This window comes from Aspergillus neoniger, assembly GCF_003184625.1.
Source record: "Aspergillus neoniger CBS 115656 unplaced genomic scaffold BO87scaffold_8, whole genome shotgun sequence".
NCBI lineage: Eukaryota > Fungi > Ascomycota > Eurotiomycetes > Eurotiales > Aspergillaceae > Aspergillus > Aspergillus neoniger.
In genome coordinates this window covers 655,902-676,098 of record NW_020291136.1, presented here as the reverse complement: position 1 = coordinate 676,098, position 20,197 = coordinate 655,902, and the positions used below count along the sequence as shown (strand labels likewise).

Here is a 20,197-nt window from a genome sequence, read left to right as displayed (position 1 = left end):
ATAGACAATCGATTTCACTCTATACAGACCCCAGTTGATAAGATCGAAGACCCACTGGGAGAAAGATCCCTGAATAAAAAGTGTGATCTGCAAAATACCGTCAAGTATCATCAGTCAATACGATACGGTATGTAAGGTATCAGCCATCTTGGTATGCAGCAAATCCATTCCTCCGTCAGCTTATCTTTCTATAAGACCTCTTATATACTTCAGACACATTTTCTACTGTAACAAAAAAACTCCATATCCAATCTACAGATCCTACATCTGGACCATAGTGGTGCCAATAGCACATACGCCTATCATTCCCCTCCAGATCTACTCACCCGCCACTAGACATCCCCTCCATCAACCGCATGATCCACTCGCCAGCTCCAGCTCCAACTCCCGACTCAAGCTCCTCTCCAATGTCAACATCCACACCTCCAAACCTAGAGCTGATCCTATCCACCAGCCCATTACCTACCTACCCAGTAAATCTGTGCAGCCTTCATGAGCGAGCTGCAAAAATCCTTTGCCAAGTCCAGACTGGCCAAGCTGCCTCTCCAACCGCCAACCGGGCCGTCCATGCAACCCCTCGACGAGGAGGTCAGTCACGACGATGACTCTTCCTCGACCTCGTCCACAGGGACAATAGTTCCCTCACCCAGCAGACAACTGTTTGCAAGGCCAGGACGCGGGTACGTATATCCTCACACCGCCGCCCCTCCCCCACAATTCACTATCTAGCGATCACCAAACTAACACACTTATCAGATCCGTCCAACAAACAACCCTTCCCTGGACAGACTACTTCACCCAGGAGCTCTATCTCACACAAATAGACACATCCAACAACACCAAGATCACTCACCATGTCTACCTCACACCACCAGCAGACTCCTCCAGTCCCCTTTTCGTCATGCACCACGGCGCCGGCTCATCCGGTCTATCATTCGCCGCATGCGCCGGGGAGATCCGCAAGATCATCCCCAAAGCCGGCATCTTGTCCATAGATGCACGCGACCACGGCAGCACGGCAGTCACCCACGCCTCAGGCCAGGACGGGGACGAAGGCATCGAGCTAGATCTAAGCCTCGAGACGCTAAACCGGGACCTCGTCTTCGTGGTCCGCGAAACCCAGACCCGAATGGGCTGGGAGAGTCTCCCCGATCTGGTCCTTGTCGGCCATAGTCTAGGTGGTGCCGTGATCACCGATGTAGCCAGACAGGGCGAGCTGGGAAGTAAAGTACTAGCATATGCAGTTTTGGACGTTGTAGAGGGTAAAGCCGGCCTTCACCTCATCTCACCAAGCAAACTACAAGCAAAGGAGGATAAAAATACTAACAGCAAGGACCAGGATCCGCCATGGACGCCCTCCAAAGCATGGAAACCTATCTCATGACCCGCCCCTCGCGCTTCCCATCCATCACTTCGGGAATAGAATGGCAGTAAGTGATCAAGCAACACCCCTTCCACACTCATTTACTTAATCCAACTGTAAAGCACCCGCTCGCGCACAATCCGCAACAAAACCTCCGCCCGCGTCTCCGTCCCCTCCCTCCTCTACGAAGACCCCAACTCACCCGACCCCACCAAACCCTGGATTTGGCGAACCAATCTCTCCGCCACGAAACCCTTCTGGGAGAACTGGTTCGTCGGTCTAAGTCGCAAGTTCCTCGATGCTCGTGGTGGGAAGTTACTCCTCTTAGCAGGGACGGATCGTCTTGATAAGGAGTTGATGATTGGGCAGATGCAGGGTGCGTATATTCCAAATCCTATTCCTCTTATTTACTTAGGTTACTTTTGAAACTGTGTTGGGTGGATGATATGCTAATATCGGTATCTGCAGGTAAATACCAACTACAAGTCCTGCCGGAAGCAGGCCATTTCATTCAGGAGGATCAACCGGCCAAAACGGCGCAGATTTTGGTAGATTTCTATAAGAGGAATGATCGCAGTGCGTTGGTTTTGCCGCCTAAAGTGGCGGATTTGCAGGCTTCGGCGGCGATGAAGAAGGGGGCTGGGAGTGGTGCTGGTGCCGGTGCCGGTGCTGGGGGGGTGTTTAAGAAGATATAACTATAGTATACTATACTAGATGTTGAATATAGGTTTAAGATTATTTTATGCTGTATAAAGTGGTGATGTACATAGGAGGTATATGTTCTATTTCATAGTAGATGTATTGAGTATTTGAGATACAAAGTAGTAACTAGTAATAAGGATCTTCCATCCTAAATTAAATACAATGCCGCCACCAACACCAATGCCCACCGTCAATGCCCACAAAGACGCCACATGCTACCGATTATCCTGCCACAAATGTGGGATAAAAAGACAGGATATCGTATTAAAACGCAGAACAGAAAAATGATATAGATCAATACGGAAAAGAAGAAAAGGAATCAAGGGTATCTGGCGCTGTTGCATACACGTCCCTCACTCAAGGAAGATAGGCGCCCCCAGCAATGATCAAATTCATGTTCGTAAACTTTACCTTGTAGACCGGGCTCTTCTTCGTAGGAAAGGCGCTGATCTGGTCGGGCGTCACTACGACATCCTTGCCCTTCTTCTTGCCCATACCCGGGGCGACCGCACTTGAGGTTTGCGTAGTGCTGGGTGCTGGCTGGTTGCTGCCGTCGACCTTGGTGCCTGCGCCGCCCTCGCCGACGACACGGCCTTGAGAGGGGTCCTGAGCCGGGCCCGTCACATCCCACACGCGGACGGTGCCATCAGCACCACCGGAGACCAGGACTGTTGATTCGACGCTCCAGCTCAGGGACCAGATTCCGCCCTTTCCGTGACCGCGCATGCGCTTCAGCAGTCGGCCAGTAGCAAGGTCCCACAGTAGGATGGATCCTTGGTCATCTGCCGATGCGAGGAGTTTTCCGTCGCGGCTGCATGCCAGAGCAGTGATGTTGCCAGTGTGTCCGGTGAACATGCGGACTGCATTTCCCGTGGTAACGGCCCACATGCGGACCGTGTGGTCGGAGCTACCAGTGAAGACGTACGCCGAGTTGGGGTGGAAGCAGATGCAGTCAACGTCCTGGTCGTGCCCGACAAAGATACGCTGCTGGCGGATATGATCCGTAACCCAAAGGCGGGCAGTCTTGTCGTGTCCGCCAGAAACAAAGTAATGGCCGTAGGGGCCCCATTGAAGGTCCCAAACCGGCTGGTCGTGACCCTTATAGACCACCATGCACTGCCAAAGGTCCAAGGACCAGAGACGGATGGTCTTATCTGCGGACGACGAAAGCAGCCAGCGCGCGTTCGTCGGGGCGACGGCATTGTCCGTCTTGGTAATCGATGGTGCAAATGCCACTGAATAGACCGGTCCGGAATGTCCGATTAGACGGCGAGAGTTCGAAGGTGGAGTATCATCCACGTTGTCGTAGGTCGATTGAATTTTCTTGCCATCCATGCTCCAGACCCGGATGTATGACTCCTGCATACCAGCTGCGACGAGCATAAGATCATCCGAAAAGTCCAAGCAGTTGATTCTGTTGATTGTTAGTCAAGACCTAGCACCAATGAGACCATGTTACCTACCCATCATAGGTGTTGTGGAAGGTGAACATGCAGACGCTCACAGCGGGACCCACGCCACCAGTTCTGCCCTCAATCCTGAATCTGTCGCGGTTCTCCTTAACCTTCTGAATCTCTATAGCCACGTCTCGAGCAGTTGACGGAGGATAGGGGATATCAGCACGAGTTGGAGCTTCTTCATCCTCTTCCTTCTTGATCATCTGGTCAAACTCTTGAATCAGAGTGTTCTGACCTGGGCCTGGAGGGTTTTTCGCATCCTCATCCGCCAGCTCGCCCCTAACATCTGTCTCGAGGGCTTGCTCCAGAGGGAGCTTTCCTAGCTTAAGCCTGGGCAGAGTTCCCGCCATGTTCGGGTTGTCTCCAGTGTATGCAGAGCCGGGATGGTGACCAGGAATGCCTTCATCTTCACTGGGAAATGTCTGACCATCTGTTTGGCCCAGCATCGCAGCGAAACTGAATCTATCGTCCGCGGTACGCTCTTTGGTGATGATAGTACAATAACTGCTTAGAATTGCAGTCATATCTGAGCCACCCTCTTTCTGCTTGCTTTCCAGGAATTGCATGAGGTTCGAAAAGGCGGGGTTGCTGAGAACCAAACGATACTTGTTTGTACGATATAGCTTGGCGGTCGAATTGGCTTGCACATGCTCTGGCAAGCTGATTGGCTCCAATGCGCGCACATCTTCTGTGTGCTCAGGCAAGAAGAGGTTCTTGTTCAGATCAAAGAACTGCTTGGCATCCTGCGGCTTGAAGGAAGATACCATGTTGATGAAAGTGTATACGAACAGCGGCCAGAGGACACGTCTCAGTTCAGGCTTTAGAACGTAAGTATGGATCCGATACATGTGAGCAGGATTCTGCTTCTTACCTTGTAAAGATCCAAGTTGTCTTCAACCCAAACCTTGAGCAAGTCTACGTACTGTTAGCACTGTTTCGTATCATCAAAGCCGGAAAGGACTTACCAAAACCCATCCTGTATTTGGGTCGTGCATCTTCGCCAAGAGGGGGCATAGGAGGACGGCCATCGATTTCTTGATGTGCCGACTCAATACGTAGCATAGCCTCCGTACGACTATAGCCCTTCTTTGCAAGATAATCGATGACCTGGAAAACATTAGTACAAGCGGTTACAATACAATGTGACAGCATGATGGGCAGTAGTAGCAATATACGCTCGGCACGATGAAAGGCAATGTTAGATGACAAAGAGGAAGCCCGGACTAGCAAATGTAGGCATTCCCATACTCCTTTAGTGAAGATTGAATACAATCACAACTGACTCAGTTCATAATCATAACCAAGCCATGTGCGGAAAGCATACACCGGGGTAACACCACCCTATCACACCGCAGTCCAGGCACAGGCACATGACGCAATGAAACATAGTACACCCCAACAACAAACATAGACAGTTGAAGTTAAACTTATGACTTACTATTTGATTCAGATTCTGCTGCGACATCGGACCTCCGGGAGGCGGCGGCGGAGGCGCAGGAGGACCCGGAGTGACAGGCCCGGCGTTGGTCATGGGCTGCTGAGGAGGCATAGACATGCCACCACCGGGCCCCATGCTTCCACTTCGGGGAGCAGGGCTGGGGGCCCCGCCTGGCGCAGACATCGCGCTTGAACGATCAGATGCAGATCAATATTTAGCCTCAGATGTAGAGAGTGAGGAGCGAGCGGATGAGACGAGATTAATGGCGAGTCGCAAGTAACAGCAGGGTGACGGCAGGACGAGGCGCGCAAGTATTCACGGGAGGTTTTGAAGTTCTGATATCGCACTATCGCGCTTCGGGTCTAGCGCGTCGGGCCCCGGGCTGAGGTAAGCAGAGTTCCCCGGGTTGTGTGGGCACGTGACAGAGCTTGTTGGTTGCAGGTCCAGATCGAGTAGTTACTCCATCGCCAATTCTACCTGTCATTCCTACTTGACTACTTCCTTCTGCTGGCAGCCTGGAACATAAACAAAGAAATAAAACCAAGAGCAAACAAAATGACAGATGTCAAGGACACCCGCAAGCCAGACCAAGTCTTTACATCAGCGGATCGAATCCGGCAATTGAATGAAATAGACAAGGTAAGTTTAAGAGAAAAGAAATAGAGGCCCGGGATTATTCCCCGCGCGACACCCCCGAAATGCTACTTCCCTGGCGATGGATACTCAACATCCCCGCTACTACAATATTCATATTGTGTCATTGACTTCATTCCACCCTCACTAATTGCCGCCAATCACTACAGGATGTGGCCAAGCTAATTCATTCCGCGGGTCTCGCAATTCAAGCCCTGACCAACGCTCGGTCGGGCGAGTCACCTTCGGACAATTCTCTCGCATCCCACCAAGCCCGCTTCAAGGAGGCCACTTCGCAATACTTTGCCCTCCTTTCGTCCATTGATGTTCGACTCCGTCGTCAGGTGTATGCTCTGGAAGAGGCGTCTATTCTTGCGCCGGACACAGCGTCGAGAGCGGAGAATCTACCTGGTGCGAGCAGTGGTGGAGTAGCGGGCGCATCATCGAACCCGCTCGATGTTAGTTGGCTTAACAGTCGGAAGGATACGGTGGGCAAGGATAAGGAGGCAGAGCTGTGGGCTGCTGCGAGGGAGTTCGTGGAGCGGATTAGCAATCCGGCGTCTGTGAGCTCGGGAGCGAAGACAGAGGGCGAACAGGAGAAGATGGAGGTTGATTAGACGCCATTGATGTTGGGATGATTTACGAAATTTTGATAAGGCTTGGTCCTTGAATTGGCGAATATGGTGGTTGCTCTACTATCTGGAGTTCTGTACCATATCTTGCCATGTGGTTGCAGGTGGAGCTAAGCGGACAGCCTGTCTATGATACCCAAATTTATTGAATGTATTGGCAATTGATTTTGCATTATGCAATGAAGAGTTGCTCGCGGGAATGGCTAGCCAGGCCATCACAGAAAATGGTACTTACAACGCACAATCACATAACGCCTGCAGTTCATCGTATACGAGTAATATTGGGATCCCCAGGAACCTTGAGCTCGAAGTACATACAACAAATGTAAATGAATAACAGCCTCTAAAACGACGCTATAATGGCTTCCTTAACTGACAAACAGACGACTAGCTGTGCATAGACCGGATCATCTCCAGGTGGGTAGCCCGATCTCTGTTCGACTCGGACAAGGAGGGGAGACCTGTTCCGTTTATTAGTATGAAATTGCCCATCAGCTGATTGGGCCTGCACTTACTCCGAAGTTCACCCACGACATCCTTAGCCTTGCCGAAGTATACCTCCTCTGTAAGAACGGTTCGATTAGCAATCAGCCCAGTAACGTAACAACACTCGCTTCACGGCCGCAAAAGAAAGACATACGCAGCAAGTTCCTCATCTTCAACTCCATGTCCTCAACAAGCCGACCAACATTGGCGACGTGGCTCGCATCCGACTCGACAGGCAGATCCACCTCCACCTGACGGGTCATGTTACCGCTCAGGTCCATCTCACCCAGGGACTCGGATTCATTAGCCAAGTGCAGGATGACGGTGCTAGTCAGCTTGTAGTGGGACATGCGCGCTCTGTCAGTAGCCTCGAAGACGTGGATACTGTCCCATTCTCCAGAGCTTTTAGCACCTGGCGTAACTCCTATATGAAAGCAGGATGTTAGAATGCATTTCCAGTCTGGAATATCAAGACAGCATTCGCTCACCCTTCTTCAACAATATAACACCGGCGAATCCATCATCCAAGTCCCAAAAGTACACGCTGCCTACTCCACCCTCGTAGTACAGCTCACGGTAGACATCGAATGCCTCGTTGGCGGCAACCTCGAGTTTTCTCACTCTCTCACTGGGCACGGTTCCATCTTCCAGCGGGGGGTCGAACTCATTGCTCCAGGGCGACCGGTAGCTATCTCCGTCGCGGTTGTAGTCACAGAGGAGGTAGTCACGGTCTGTCTTGGGACACTTGCGGATCTCTAGGGGCTGATCGACAGAAGAGAGAAGATCCTCGGTCAGATCGGGGACGATGGAGGTGATAGCCTGGAGGTTTTGCTTCGTATCGCGGGGGTTGAGGCGCCGGAGCAGGTCCCTGGAAGCAGGTATGATGGTCAGCGGGAGGCAGCAAGCGGGGTCGATGGCGTGGATCGGTCGCCTCCAGAGACTAGGCAGGCTTCATAGTTTTGGAGCAAAGCCAAAACTGCAGCACTTACAGCGCACTGTCGAATTGAGCGTCAGCCATGATGATGATATGCTGAAATGTGTCTGATTGTGGTTGAGTCTGTCTACTGTTTAGGCACGGGTTCCGCCGTTCTCCAATGCGATCCGCCGCCCCCTAGGTTATTTCCCCATCGGGAATGTGGTGGGGCTACTGCCACACCAGGCCGCCCTCCCCGCCTGCCTATCAAGGTAAGTTGGACTCTATCGCTGGCAGATCATCACCGCCTTTTAATCAGCTTACATTAGGAGGCTCATCTGACTATTTCCTTACAGGCGTAAGGAATTCGAGGATTCGAGTGACTAACGCGGGTACTGCTTGGTTGTTATCAAGAATGAAGTTTGTGGCAATTCACACTGCCTTACGTTGACTTAAGGCTTGAGACGTCAGCCACAAAGTTGTGTCACGTCACACCATCCACTATCATAAGGCCATCTTAGACTACGGACTATGTCCATTGAGTCTTGAATGTTTTGACAATTGTATAGCCGATTTATGCTACATGGCTGTATGGGGGATGAGCAGAGTTAAGAGAAGCAGCAAGTTGATATGAGAGGTAGACCGGCGAACCCTCAGCTTGCACTCTCCGTAATGGGGTCCGGAATCTCCCCCTTGATGATCTGACGGGGGACATCTACATGAAGCACGCCGTCCGAATCCACAAACTCAGGTCGGGTGAACAGCCGAATCATATCCGGCATACCCTCATCGACGCTGTTGAACAGCTGGAAAGAATCCGCAAATGATACACGCCACTTCCACCAGATATACTGGTCATCAACGTCCGCCTGGCCGGGAATTTGAAACTGCTCTTCAGCATCTTCCAATGCCTGAGCCCAGTTGGCTTTGATCTTGCGGTACTGTAGAACCACGGTCGAGTCATGCGGGGATCGCTCGTCAAGCTTAGCTAGCCACCCGGGAGATAGCCCGCCGGCCTTGCCTGCAGCCTTGAGTTGATCGATTCGATTTTGTGTGTAGAGGCGGAGAGTAGAATCAGGGGCATTTTTGAAGCCTGTTGTGAAGTCTTGCACGGGTAGTTCGGTGCCCCAATCATCGAATTGTTCCTGGTCAGGGGTGCGGACCAGACAGAATATATTTGGGTCTTCGCTGGCGTCGGCGAATTCTGTCATAAATTGGTTGATCGTCTGATAGTGACAGTAGAAGTCAGTTGTACTTGATAGTCTCACAAGACGGAGCTTTCATACGCTTGCTGGCACGTCGGAGGTGCAGAATAGGAAAATGCTCGTCATGATTGCTAGGTGGCAGTGGTAAACTGAGATTGGTATTGAATGCGAATGCGAGTTGGTTTAAAGCAAGGCTGAGGGTCTAAGAATGAGAGGAGGCTCTTATAGTCAGTATTAGGCTCGTACATACTGGCGTGGGTCCGCCCACCTGCCTAACCAACCTCGTACTTTGTCAGATCTATGAGATCGTCCCTCCCGCCAAGACTCAAGGAAATAGATCCCTTCTGGCTAATATTCTTTTGGTACCTATTGAAGATGGACCACGATTGAAGAGTAGTTGATTGTTCTATATTATTTTTTCTTTTTCCCATCCGCTGTCTCATCTATAGGCGCGAGAGTCATGTGCTGTGCGTGAGTACCTGCTTATATACTCAGCTGACTGCAGAACTCAAAGAGCAGCTCAAAAATCCCTCATTTTGACCGTTTAAATACCTAGAATAGAGATAGGGATAGACTGAGGCTCACAGATTGTCAGACTGACATTCAGTAAAATAGTTGTGTTTGAGGCTGCTCACCCCGCTGCAGTGATTAGTAGAAGCTTCTTAGTGCCTGTGGCGGAGCAAGTCATCACCATCTTCCAATGTAGGGCATATGCCGGTTTCTACTAATCCCCCCATTTTCACCGAAAGGGCTGAGCTATTAGCCTTTAGCCAGGGCCTCTTATGCAGGGGCCAGTACTGGCAGTACTTTGGGAAAAATCCATTCAGATCTATGATTGGCAACTATTACACCAACCAAGTAAGCAGCCTCTTACAAACGGGCATCAATCTGAGGATATTGATTTGGACCAGTTTAGTACTATCTAGCCATCTATAACAACAGAAATATCAGATATCAAGGGCCGCATAAGTCCTTATGCCCTTGTTTCGTTGAACCAACACATCGGGTAAATTATTATGTCCATACATTGTACTTCGAATCTAGCATATATATCATGCTACAGCTCAATTCCACCCTCATCCCATCAAAGAGCACAATGTTTGATAAGCTGACCGCATATGTGCTTTTCCAACATCAACAATTCCCCTGTCAATCATCAGACCATGATAAGGCCTCCAGCAGTGTCCCCAGCCCCAACATACTTCAAATCCCTGTCTTCATCTCCCCTATGCATCAATAAAATCTCGTTCTGAGATAACATGTTCCACCCTCAAACAGTCCAAGCAACAACCACACCCCAATCAACCATGAAGCATCTCACCAGACCCCAAATAAGGCCTCCCAAGATAGACAAAACCACAGTAGTATAGCCTAGTATAGTCTCAATACCATCCCCTGAGTAGCATCCACAACACGATATAAAGATACCAAGTGAACGAGCAACAATGCCCTCCAACACAGCAGCACCAAGCCCTCAAATCCCTATCCCGCTGAACCACCAAACACCCAATTTAAAATGATCCTCTCATCAACCCTCCTCCCCATCTTCACCATCCTCCTCTCCCTCCCAAACACCCTCGCCCACCCAACAACCGACGACCTCTCCCTCCAGCTCCACCCACGCTCCAACCCAGGCGACTCCAAATCCAACCCCATCAAAGCCGAGATCGAGATCCGCGGCGAAGATGCCCTCACCTACGACGTAGATTGCTGGGCGATGCTCTGCAAGGGCAAGTCCGCAGTGATGTATGCCTCTCCCTCACCCAGCCCCCTTCCCCATACAAACAACCAAACCAACAACAACCAGCTAATGTCAAACACAGGCAAAAAGTCGACACCGACGCCGCAGACGTAAACCGCCAAGTCGAAGCCGGCAGCGCAGCCAACAAGCAACCCTTCAAAAATCCCGCCAAGTACGGGATGAAAGCGTCTCCGGCCACCAATGCCTGGGGAGATCATAAGGGGTGGGTATCGGCGGAGGAGTTTCCGTTTGCGTCGACGAAGGAGGGGGGAAAGGAGTACGTTATACTCTATTTCTATCTACTATCTATCTCTATATGGAGGGTCTATGTGGGGAAAGAAAGCTAACGATATATTCAATGATTACTGTGATGCAGCGCCATCCTCGTAGGCGTGACCATCAACTCGCAGGACGAACAAAAGCGTTCTCTACGGAGCTTCTACCAGAAGAATAAGGTCAAGTCGTATGATGCCAAGAATAACATGTCGGATGGGAGTTGGTTTGAGATTACGGGGTTTAAGGTGAAGAGTGGGAAGAGTGCGAAGGTTGGGTATGTATCAATCCCTCTTTCTCTGATATTTTTCTCTTTTGTGGCTTCTTGAGAGTAAATGATGCTGACGCTGGACAGGCCATACTGCCAGGCTTTCACCGATAAGAAGCCCGGGAATGTGTGTAGTGCGAATACCAAGGTCATTGGGGACTGGGGGTTTGATGTAGCTGAGTATGCGTATGTTTATAACCATTCGACGAAGAAGTTTGATTATGTGGGTAAGTGAGGTGGTTAAATGCTTCGCTTGATTGGAGGGGGGACTATGGTGGCACTATGCCTGTGAGATGAGTTGATATCGGGGTTTTGGTTCATGTTCAGCATGAGGAGGGGTTATAATTTATACTACTAGGTGTCGGATTGGTGTATGACTATGTGTACTTGTTCAGTGACTTTCGGTTTAGACGAGATGTTATGATTGAGTTTCGGGGCGCTTCTTTGAATAAGATCTTACACATGATATATACACTTAGAGATTGAAGAAATCGAACTGGTTTCCTGCGTTGGGTCTCGGTTACTTACAGCCCGTCCACTTTGAAATAGCTTTTTATGGTGTTCGAGAGTGTGTCTACGTGCGGGGTTTTGTATGGCATCAAGAAATAACTCCACCGTACTCTTCTAAGTATATTGCTCAAGGGTATATGCAACCGAAAGTATCACCAATGCAGAATGTAACCAAGCTATGCGTTCATGTCCAAATCAGTCATCGCTATCATCCAGAACAAACCGGCCCCGTTTCGGGGGCCTTTCCACACTCCTATCCAAAAGAGTAGAGACATCTGGAAGATCAAAGTCATCATCTGTATCTCCGTCTTGGGTCCTTTGCGAGCAATAGAACAGTTCCACTTCAGCGTTGGTCGCTGATACCGAGTGCTTGGCCGGTGGGGTTCGTTGTACTTCAGACACATCTCGCTCTTCATGATCCTTTGGCTTGGATGATAGCACCTTGGATGTGCGTCTAGCTTTGGTCCTCGAGTGAACCTCCCCATGGCCATTGGACTTCGGCGCTACTATCGAGGCCTCCGGCCTGGAGGCCGCCTCATGTGCTATGATTTCCTTATAACGATCCCCATAGTTTGGAGTAATCTGGTTCATCTTTTGCAACGTTTGAATCATGCGACGAGTCAATGACCCGTGTCTAACCGCTTTCGTAGGTCTAGGCGCGAGCTGAAGGCGTGGGAAGGCGTCGCTTCTGGGATAACTGACCAGAAGCTCTTCACTGGGCCCAGCGTTGCTGTAGAGGAGTTCAAGTTCTTTTTGCTGCGCGGGGGTAAGCAGAACATCTTCAAGCGCCGGCAATTCTACGGGCTCTGGAGTCGGCGTGCGAGCCTTACTTCTATTCGGTGCTTTGCGCTTAGAGGTCCCAGCCAAGTTCGATGCCGTTGTGAATCCGGTCTCGACATTATCAGGCATATGGAACTTCTTTGGCGGCCTCTTCGGTGCCCGGCCTCGCCGTTTCGGCTCTGGAAGATCTCGCACAGTATTCTCCTCGGGAATCTCGATGGCTCGTTTATCAGCAACAGGCCGCACACCCGGAGGCAGGATCCGCGGAGACATATCATCGTGAAAAGTGAACCGGGTGCCACTCGCTATCATTTGCTGCATCTTTTCGTAATTGTCCTTAGCCTTTATGTAAGACTCCTCTTCCTTGCCTTGCATGAGTAAGAGCGTAATCTTTCCTGCCCTCTTCCGACCGGTACGTCCCATGCGCTGGAGCATACGAATAGGTGAAGCTGAAGAGTCGTAACACACGATAAGGTCCACTTCACCGATATCCAAACCTTCCTCACCGATGGAAGTCGCAACAATTGTGTTGTAGGTTCCCTTCTTGAACTTCTGCACAATGTCGAGTTGCGTTTTCTGACCCATTCCTTCCGAGCCCTTCGCGCTACTCTGCCCGACGAAGACATGGGGCCGAATCATGGGCTCGTATCTTTTGAGTACTCTCGTGACTTCTTCTGCGCTATCACGGAAGTGTACGAATATCATCACGCGAGTGGCTGGTTGATCCTTGTTTTCGTCTGCACCAGAGCCTTCACCAGCGTCCATGAAATGATTCAACACCACCTGCTTCAGATACTCCAATTTGGGGTGTCCAATAAACTCTGGATTCTTCGTCCACGGCTGCAGATGGTTCATAAGCTTCTTGTAGCTCTTGTCCTGAACGACTTGCCGCTGGTACTTGCCACCCTGTTGTCCCTCGGTGTTGGATTGGAAGTGCAAAAGATGACGGTAAAATGGTGTTATCCCATGGTATTTGAGAAGATCGATACCATGAGCCAAACTGGCTAGAACCGTGAAGATTGCATTCATTTTGGCCTTGACGCCGAAATGGGCGTTTCTGCCGGAATCGGATAGCATCCATTGTTGTCTGGCTTTGGTGAGTCCGTATGCTGTGAGACCCATGGGGTCACGCCCCCAATAGGCATTTGTGCTCCGTAATTGATCAAGAAGTGGCTGTAGAGCTTTCGACATCAGGTCCATGCAGAGGACCATCTCCTCTGAATTCTGGAATGTCTGCACATCCGTGTCTTTAGAGTGGACATACTCTCTAATATCGAGTGACTGCTCTGTCCGTATCTCAACTCTCGATATATCCAGTCCATCAATGACGGCCTGTACAGATTCCACTGTTGAGCCTGGCGTAGCTGTCAAAGCCAGGACACGGAAACTCTGGTTGTACCGCCGCAGGAACTTGACAACTTCAACATATGCATAGCCACCGGTTGCACGATGGGCTTCATCGACAACGACCAGAACGATTCGCTTCGGGTCAGCAATCCCGGTTTTAAGGTCGTTGATCAAAGTTTGAGGCGTCATGAAGAATACGCGTTTTGCCTTCCATTCTTCGGCTCGGATTCCCGGAGCAGCCTCTCCCGTGAGCATAGTGGTCTGGGATCTAGGGATCCCAGCGACTTCGAAGCATGCAGAAATCTGCTGAGCAACTAGCGGTTTTGTGGGTGCAACAAAGACAATCTGAGCATCTTTGGTCCACCGAAACCAGTTGAGCATAATAGTAGCTGCAATGAATGTTTTTCCGAGACCCGTAGGTAGAGCTACGAGCAAATTATGGAAAAGGCCTTTCTGCGCAATATTGAACTGATAATCTCGAGTTTTACCCAGATTCGTAGGATAAACCCACGTACCCAAGGCTTCCTGGTTGAGTTTATGCTGAGTAGGTGGCTCGCTCTTCTCAGGCGGAGAGTACACCTGTTCACCGCGCGGTGGCTGATTTTCTGGGTGTCTGGCAACCATACCAAATAGCGTGGTTTGGCGAACACCTAATGGGCGATTCGTTGACTGTGTGAATGACTGAGCCGCAGGGCGAGGCTGAGGCGCAGGAGGTGGTGACATTGACAGGTCTGAGTCAAAGGCATCATCAGGTATATCGTCCAAAAGATCATTGGAGGCCGCGACGGTAGCGTTTTGCTGTCCAACAATGGGAGGAGCCGATGGGCGCGCGGGCTTCTGCAAGGGCACGGAGGGAGCTGGTCTTGATGTTTCCTCCCCGAACGATTGCAACGATGCCTCAATCGCTGCTTTCATCTCTTCATCATCGTCATACTCATCATATCCATCGAGATCAGTAGCGGAATCTCTGGTTTGAGTTTTTACTGGCAGTGGGGTGGCAGCAGTTCGGGAAGGCAAGTCAGGATCAGGCTTCTTCCACCGGGGACCACGAAGCATTTCCGGCGGAGAGGGAGGTTGCGTTAGCTGCGTCACAAAGATATTCTCCTGGATGTTTGCGTTCTTGGGGGCGAAGACTTTGTATTTGGACCGTGCCTCTCGTTCACTATCGTCTTGGAAGTAGGGTGACTCTCGTTCGGGAGAGGGCACTTCGTCGTCATCATAGTCGATAAACGAGTCTGAGCTTAGCGCTGTCCTAGCCCCATCGCGACGCTCTGCACGAGACTTTTGATGCGATTGCAATTCCGCGTTTGGGGTATCTTTACTAGCTTTCAGACGACGGCGCTTGGCTGGTCGGGGAGTGTCAGGATCAGTCGAGTCTGCCGCATTTGAAGGCCGGTCGACGCCCAAGTCGCCCAGATCATCGTCGAAATAGTCAGAGGAGCTACCATCAAGGCTGAACATAGCGAACCCGAGGTGCATCGTAGGATAAAACCCCGTGCTTGGACGCGACGCGTTGAGAGCAATCACATGTCTTATCGATAAAGAAGCTTACATAAGTAGTGAGTAAGCGGTCTAGTCCGCTTTGATAAGGATACTAACTAGTCCTGATCTAGATCTGGGTAGAATCAGTTTACACATTGGCTCAGAAAGAAATTATACATTGATATGGAGACTATTGGGGAAGTCGAATCAGATATTACTCTCGCATTACTGGAAATGCGATGACTATGACATCATAACAAGCCATACCGATGGACAATATTACTCAATGACCCCTCATATCGCGCTGTGGTGACATAGCATAAGTCGATCTCGAGCTGAAAGTTTCAAAGAAGAGTATAGCACTAATTTAACGAGAAGATAATGCCTAGACTTCATCTTACTTGCTGAAAGGAACTCTAATCGGTTCCACATTCTTGCGGGCAATATGACAAAGAACCGCCGGCAATTAAAGCTTCATGAAATCAAAGGAGTAAATAGGGGTAGACATGCATCCCATAGAGCCAGCTACTGGAGAATAGAAAAAGCAACCTAGTATTCAGTCGGTCTTTACAGTCTGCAACCTGCACTTACCTTGCCAGATAGGCACACTGCATATACAGCAAGCTGATTACCCGATTGAGGAACGCTTAAAGTGAAACCTCGCGAGTTTCAAATCGGCCGGGATTTTCTTGGCCTCGACATACTCCAGTTGGCTTTAGGTGCTCTTTGTAGGATGCGGAAGGCCTGGGGGTGACGTTCTTACAGGGACATTGGTAACAAGATGTTTACTAGAAGGCCTCTCAAGCACGTGGCACTATACCGGCGAAGAAAGTCTCCAAATATCTATGTACACTCTCAGCTAGGCTGTCTTTCCCTCCAGTTGCTCTGCAAAACCATTTTAGCTAGCGATGCCCCATTCACCAACTATTGTGACTAACGACCAACTATCTCTAAAGTCCGAGGCTTCTCCACTCTGTGTCCTCCCGCGGAGAATGAAATGTGCCGGGTTATTTGAGTTGCAATGATGGTAAAACAGCGCCGACAAAATTTGTAAGAGCTATTGACTTTTTACTGCGAGCTCAAAGATCAATTAAACTCTATTGAAGCCGAGTTCAATAGCAGACTGTTGGTGTCATGCCCCCCGATGGCTCCCATTCATAATTCGTGTCAGGACTCAATACTAACTGTGAGCTTGATTGATAGTTACTGGTGACCCTTATTGTCGCCATCCAACATAGAACTGTTAGCACTATCTGAAGTACAATAGCGAGTCAACAAGATGGTGAATGACTTCAGCCTCGAAGTTAGTCTCAAAGTTCAGGCTTTTCAGAGGATGTCCATAATTCAGGTGTAACTGCGTATTTGCTTTTGTATAAAAGGGGCAGCACATGCTAAAGGAATAGCGTCAGTATAATAGTTGTTAGAATAAAGCCCATTAGTCGATCATTGAGTAGGGATGACATTGATGAGAATCTCCAACTCGGGCAAGGTTTCCAGACTGTCAATAATTGAGCCTCGAAACCCTCTAAGAATGCTGAGGATGGCCACGTGTGATGGACAGGATGAAAGTCTTCCGGATCCTTTCCATCCACAACTTTTGTTGCTGTACTGTAGTTATTATTGAGCGGATAAAGAATGATTCGCCAGGACAGGCATGTCGGATCTGCCCGAGGCACACTAGGCCTGAAAAAGCAATTCCAGTGTCGATGAATCTGACAGAATAAATCCCTTGATAGTCCGGCCCCTATTCATGACCGTGGTGCCTACAAGACTTGCCAAAAGTCTCCAACCACCCTCTTTACCCTGATATCTAGTGCATTCCAGTGTGTTCGCATGACACTTTCTGACAGATCAGCCCACCAATGACCGGGTGCTCTCCACCTCTTCGGATGCGCTGTCTCAACCCCATCCACTGATAAGACCGAATGGTGGACAGTGACGGACTAATATGGAATTAGTGGGAGACAGTCTAGCTCTTACTAGCTTAGCAGCAACCGGTTTAGCGTTGGAGTAGCGCTATTAGTGCCTTGAAATGACCCTTGGATTCCCTCTTATGTCTAGGGTTATTTTTAGCCGATCCTTTGCAGTCCCCAGATTTTCAGGGTCTGTGATTGTTGACTGGCTGCTCACTCTTCACCACTTTGGCTCGTCCTTGACCACCAAATTGAAGGACTGGGTCCAAAACCTGGACTGTGCTTCGCGCTGTTCTCTCTCTCCACCATCTCTCGTAGGCACCTGCTTCAAACTAAAAATCATGCCAACTCCACGAATGGCGCCTCCACAAGTCCACATCCACCCTGTAAAATGTAAATGCCTCTTCCCGATGTTATTGAGTTGCCACCAAATGTAAGGGTGTGGACTACTAGCTCCGGCCCAGTGAATCCACTTATCCAGACGCTTCTTGAGGAATCCAGCGCACTAGCTTGTGCGACTCTGACGGCTTGCTGAAACCCCGCTAATCGCAACTGGCGAACCGACAGCTGGATGACCCTAATTTGGTGCCAGGCGCGGTGAATCCCAGCATATCGCCTGATACGCTTGGGCAACTTTCCCCCGGTCCATTGTTTTCGCCTCGCCATCCTTGGCCCGTTATTTACAGCCCGTCTTTTTTCCCTTTCATAACCTCGTCTGCCCTTCCCCCTCTTCCTTTTCTTTCTTCCTCTTCTTCCTTTCCTCCCTTACAGTCCTTCATTTCGTGCTACTCTGTCGCGCTCGTTTCGCTACTTACTTCTACACTTCAGTCAATCTCAAACGTCTTTCGTTTCCTCGATCCATGCGTCAAGATGAAGTTCAACAGCGCTATCGCTCTCTCCTCCCTCCTGGCTCTGGCCGTCGCCCAGGACTCTTCCTCCACTACCAGTGCCGCGACGACCACTGCTAGCTTGTCTCCTCAGGCTTCCTGCGCTGCCAAGTGTAAGTTCCTTTCTCCTCTCCAATGCTATAATACCCACACCATTTCTGCATCCTGGATCATTTCCCCAATCCCGTCCGCAAACCCCAATCACTCGCGTCTTCTACACTCCATCCACCTACCACAACAAAGAAGTCTACCAAGAGCAATCCAGCTAACAATCTTCAGGCGCTGAAACCGAGATCTGCTGCATCGCCAACTGCTACAGCGTTCCCTGCCCCGACAACGCCCAAGCCAACGACACCACCAGCTGCGTTGCCGCCTGCCCCCAGGGTTCCGGCTCCCCCAGCGACCAGAAATCCTACGCCAGTTGCCAGAGCAGCTGCTACAGCAGCTACTTCTTCCCGGCCAGTGCCACGGGAGCGTCGGGCTCTTCCGCTACCACTGCCGGCTCCAACGACGCCAGCACCACCAAGAGCGGAAGCTCCTCTTCGTCGACCGGCTCTGGTACGTCCACCTTCAACCTTCCCATACATCTCTACTTCTTGACTAACCATCTTCTTCAACAACAGGCTCCGACTCCAAGTCTGGCTCCTCCGGAACTAGCACCGCGACTGGTGCTCATGCCAGCAGCACCGAGAACGCCGCTGCTATCACGCAGCTCAAGCTGGGCGTTTCCGCAGCCGGTGTTCTTGGCTTCGTCTTGGCTGCTTGGGCTCTGTAAATGAGCTGAGACGCTATGCCTTGATCGATGATTACAGTATGAAGGGGGAAAGTGAGGAGGAAAGCTATCTGTCTACTTGCACACTTAATCCAGCGCTTTGTGTTAATATGATTGATTGATTGATTAATTACGGGAAAGTAGCTAATATGGGAACTTGTCACTACTAACACTACCTGTTTAAATTACTTTTACTCTCGTGGGTCAATAATTAACTTGAATGATTACTATTTGCTTTGCTTTTGCTTGATAATTTTCTTGAATCTGTATACCTACTGGCCCATCCGAAATTGATTGATCACTTGTCCCTTTTATCATTCATACCAGATTTATTTTACTACTACGTAGTGCTCATGTATTCTATTCTACTGGTACTCCTGCAATTTACCTATCTTAATTCAAAAACCACTCACATGACCGCTTCTTCTTCCGAGAAACCCAATCATTTTGACAGCTCCCTTATACTATAGTATTTCCCCAGTTCGCAATAAACCCCATATAGTAGCGACTCTGTAGCTACAAGCAATGCTGAGCCTAGTTATCCAAGTCTATCAGATCCATACATAAATCACCTTCTGTACGTAGTAACTCTACGCGGTATTAATTATCGTGATAGTACTTGATATATGGTGTGTCAAGTACTCAAACCCCGCATACCCACTGATATTCCTCACCCCTCGGTGGGTCTCGGGCTCGGGTTCGGTAGTGACTGTTGATGATCATCGTGCACTGCAGATCTATTATTTTGTTTTGTTGTTGGTGATTAAGGATCGATATGGTGTATTATATCCTTGGTAGCTATTGAAGTGATAGGAGTTGAATTTGGTAGGATGGCTATAAATCCAATAGAAGGTTTCTTAAGTCACCAGTTAGTAGCAAATATTCCGATAACTTTTTATAGTTCATGTAAACTGCGTTCATCATATCTATCACTCAAGCACATGTCTATTCACCTATATATATTTATGTACTTTACGATTAACGCCCGCACGGTTTCATCTATCTGGCTCACAGAACAGCACTGGGTATGTAACATCAATTGAACATCGAATGGCCACGGAAATATGCATCGAAATAGAGCGGTGCGGGCAGAAAGAGAACGAGTGAGCGCATATCCGACATGTACGCAGCGAACACAAAGTTGGCATCAGGACAACAGATAGCGAGTGCAGTCAAATAGTGCCGATGTGAGGAAGAGAAAATTCCCAATGTCATTGACCTCTGACGTGCAGAACGAAATGACGATATCTTCGCCTCTGTCTCTGCTTTGACTAGGAGGCGCCTAGATGCATGTTGAAAATCCTTTGGCATGAGACACTCGGACATATTGCGTCAAGCCACAAATCATGCGAAGCAGTAATGCATGCCAGAAAGAGGTTCGTATGGAGTCACAAC

At 49.7% G+C, this 20,197-nt stretch overlaps 9 protein-coding genes across 9 annotated transcripts; 4 read left to right on the top strand and 5 right to left on the bottom strand.

Annotated features, from left to right (window-relative positions):
* Positions 1-326: 326 nt before the first annotated feature.
* ppe1 (putative ribosomal protein/carboxylic ester hydrolase (Ppe1)) lies at positions 327-2,096 on the top strand (the record flags this gene model as incomplete). The annotated part of the gene is made up of 6 exons (XM_025626614.1): positions 327-680; positions 757-1,262; positions 1,340-1,430; positions 1,486-1,739; positions 1,832-2,040; positions 2,091-2,096. Exons 1-6 carry the CDS (start codon positions 493-495, stop codon positions 2,094-2,096), a joined length of 1,254 nt encoding a protein of 417 aa, XP_025482257.1. The 5' UTR covers positions 327-492.
* A 73-nt stretch (positions 2,097-2,169) lies between these two features.
* Positions 2,170-4,812, bottom strand: BO87DRAFT_231349 (WD repeat TAF5 family protein). Its single transcript, XM_025618767.1, has 4 exons — positions 4,488-4,812; positions 4,394-4,437; positions 3,529-4,340; positions 2,170-3,479 (listed from the first exon to the last, which is right to left on the bottom strand). The coding sequence occupies exons 1-4, from the start codon at positions 4,672-4,674 to the stop codon at positions 2,423-2,425; spliced, it is 2,100 nt and encodes a 699-aa protein (XP_025482256.1). The 5' UTR covers positions 4,675-4,812; the 3' UTR covers positions 2,170-2,422.
* On the bottom strand, positions 4,729-5,366 carry BO87DRAFT_231363 (uncharacterized protein). Its single transcript, XM_025618768.1, has one exon. It carries the CDS (start codon positions 5,141-5,143, stop codon positions 4,817-4,819), a length of 327 nt encoding a protein of 108 aa, XP_025482255.1. The 5' UTR covers positions 5,144-5,366; the 3' UTR covers positions 4,729-4,816.
* An 83-nt stretch (positions 5,367-5,449) lies between these two features.
* BO87DRAFT_414107 (mediator of RNA polymerase II transcription subunit 11) lies at positions 5,450-6,422 on the top strand. The gene is made up of 2 exons (XM_025626613.1): positions 5,450-5,599; positions 5,764-6,422. Exons 1-2 carry the CDS (start codon positions 5,516-5,518, stop codon positions 6,208-6,210), a joined length of 531 nt encoding a protein of 176 aa, XP_025482254.1. The 5' UTR covers positions 5,450-5,515; the 3' UTR covers positions 6,211-6,422.
* On the bottom strand, positions 6,419-7,798 carry cap2 (F-actin-capping protein subunit beta). Its single transcript, XM_025622788.1, has 5 exons — positions 7,701-7,798; positions 7,200-7,579; positions 6,866-7,135; positions 6,741-6,788; positions 6,419-6,686 (listed from the first exon to the last, which is right to left on the bottom strand). Exons 1-5 carry the CDS (start codon positions 7,727-7,729, stop codon positions 6,613-6,615), a joined length of 801 nt encoding a protein of 266 aa, XP_025482253.1. The 5' UTR covers positions 7,730-7,798; the 3' UTR covers positions 6,419-6,612.
* Positions 7,799-8,005: 207 nt separating this feature from the next.
* On the bottom strand, positions 8,006-9,188 carry BO87DRAFT_457092 (uncharacterized protein). Its single transcript, XM_025628777.1, has 3 exons — positions 9,098-9,188; positions 8,911-9,031; positions 8,006-8,850 (listed from the first exon to the last, which is right to left on the bottom strand). The coding sequence occupies exons 2-3, from the start codon at positions 8,953-8,955 to the stop codon at positions 8,278-8,280; spliced, it is 618 nt and encodes a 205-aa protein (XP_025482252.1). The 5' UTR covers positions 8,956-9,031; positions 9,098-9,188; the 3' UTR covers positions 8,006-8,277.
* A 1,116-nt stretch (positions 9,189-10,304) lies between these two features.
* BO87DRAFT_452778 (uncharacterized protein) lies at positions 10,305-11,346 on the top strand (the record flags this gene model as incomplete). Its single annotated transcript, XM_025628513.1, has 4 exons — positions 10,305-10,575; positions 10,653-10,847; positions 10,947-11,120; positions 11,199-11,346. Exons 1-4 carry the CDS (start codon positions 10,346-10,348, stop codon positions 11,344-11,346), a joined length of 747 nt encoding a protein of 248 aa, XP_025482251.1. The 5' UTR covers positions 10,305-10,345.
* Positions 11,347-11,751: 405 nt separating this feature from the next.
* mph1 (3'-5' DNA helicase) lies at positions 11,752-15,211 on the bottom strand (the record flags this gene model as incomplete). The annotated part of the gene is made up of 1 exon (XM_025622787.1): positions 11,752-15,211. A coding segment is annotated over one exon (3,395 nt), but the record flags the coding sequence as incomplete, so codon positions are not given.
* Positions 15,212-17,585: 2,374 nt separating this feature from the next.
* BO87DRAFT_457090 (uncharacterized protein) lies at positions 17,586-19,254 on the top strand. The gene is made up of 3 exons (XM_025628776.1): positions 17,586-18,143; positions 18,310-18,588; positions 18,654-19,254. The coding sequence occupies exons 1-3, from the start codon at positions 18,014-18,016 to the stop codon at positions 18,803-18,805; spliced, it is 561 nt and encodes a 186-aa protein (XP_025482249.1). The 5' UTR covers positions 17,586-18,013; the 3' UTR covers positions 18,806-19,254.
* Positions 19,255-20,197: the final 943 nt, after the last annotated feature.

What these genes read in the sequence shown, in the direction of transcription:
- BO87DRAFT_231349 (XM_025618767.1), bottom strand. Translation starts at nt 4,674, where the DNA reads ATGCTGTCACATTGTATTGTAACCGCTTGTACTAATGTTTTCCAGGTC. An exon ending in CAAATACAGGATGGGTTTTG is followed by an intron (nt 4,438 to 4,487) that starts GTAAGTCCTTTC and finishes AACAGTACGTAG; the next exon opens with ACTTGCTCAAGGTTTGGGTT. An exon ending in ACAACTTGGATCTTTACAAG is followed by an intron (nt 4,341 to 4,393) that starts GTAAGAAGCAGA and finishes TACGTTCTAAAG; the next exon opens with CCTGAACTGAGACGTGTCCT.
- BO87DRAFT_231363 (XM_025618768.1), bottom strand. Translation starts at nt 5,143, where the DNA reads ATGTCTGCGCCAGGCGGGGCCCCCAGCCCTGCTCCCCGAAGTGGAAGC.
- BO87DRAFT_414107 (XM_025626613.1), top strand. Translation starts at nt 5,516, where the DNA reads ATGACAGATGTCAAGGACACCCGCAAGCCAGACCAAGTCTTTACATCA. An exon ending in AATTGAATGAAATAGACAAG is followed by an intron (nt 5,600 to 5,763) that starts GTAAGTTTAAGA and finishes CAATCACTACAG; the next exon opens with GATGTGGCCAAGCTAATTCA.
- cap2 (XM_025622788.1), bottom strand. Translation starts at nt 7,729, where the DNA reads ATGGCTGACGCTCAATTCGACAGTGCGCT. An exon ending in TGTTATATTGTTGAAGAAGG is followed by an intron (nt 7,136 to 7,199) that starts GTGAGCGAATGC and finishes GCTTTCATATAG; the next exon opens with GAGTTACGCCAGGTGCTAAA. An exon ending in GAAGATGAGGAACTTGCTGC is followed by an intron (nt 6,789 to 6,865) that starts GTATGTCTTTCT and finishes CCGTTCTTACAG; the next exon opens with AGGAGGTATACTTCGGCAAG.
- BO87DRAFT_457092 (XM_025628777.1), bottom strand. Translation starts at nt 8,955, where the DNA reads ATGACGAGCATTTTCCTATTCTGCACCTCCGACGTGCCAGCAAGC. An exon ending in CCTCCGACGTGCCAGCAAGC is followed by an intron (nt 8,851 to 8,910) that starts GTATGAAAGCTC and finishes TGTCACTATCAG; the next exon opens with ACGATCAACCAATTTATGAC.
- BO87DRAFT_457090 (XM_025628776.1), top strand. Translation starts at nt 18,014, where the DNA reads ATGAAGTTCAACAGCGCTATCGCTCTCTCCTCCCTCCTGGCTCTGGCC. An exon ending in GGCTTCCTGCGCTGCCAAGT is followed by an intron (nt 18,144 to 18,309) that starts GTAAGTTCCTTT and finishes AACAATCTTCAG; the next exon opens with GCGCTGAAACCGAGATCTGC. An exon ending in CTCTTCGTCGACCGGCTCTG is followed by an intron (nt 18,589 to 18,653) that starts GTACGTCCACCT and finishes CTTCAACAACAG; the next exon opens with GCTCCGACTCCAAGTCTGGC.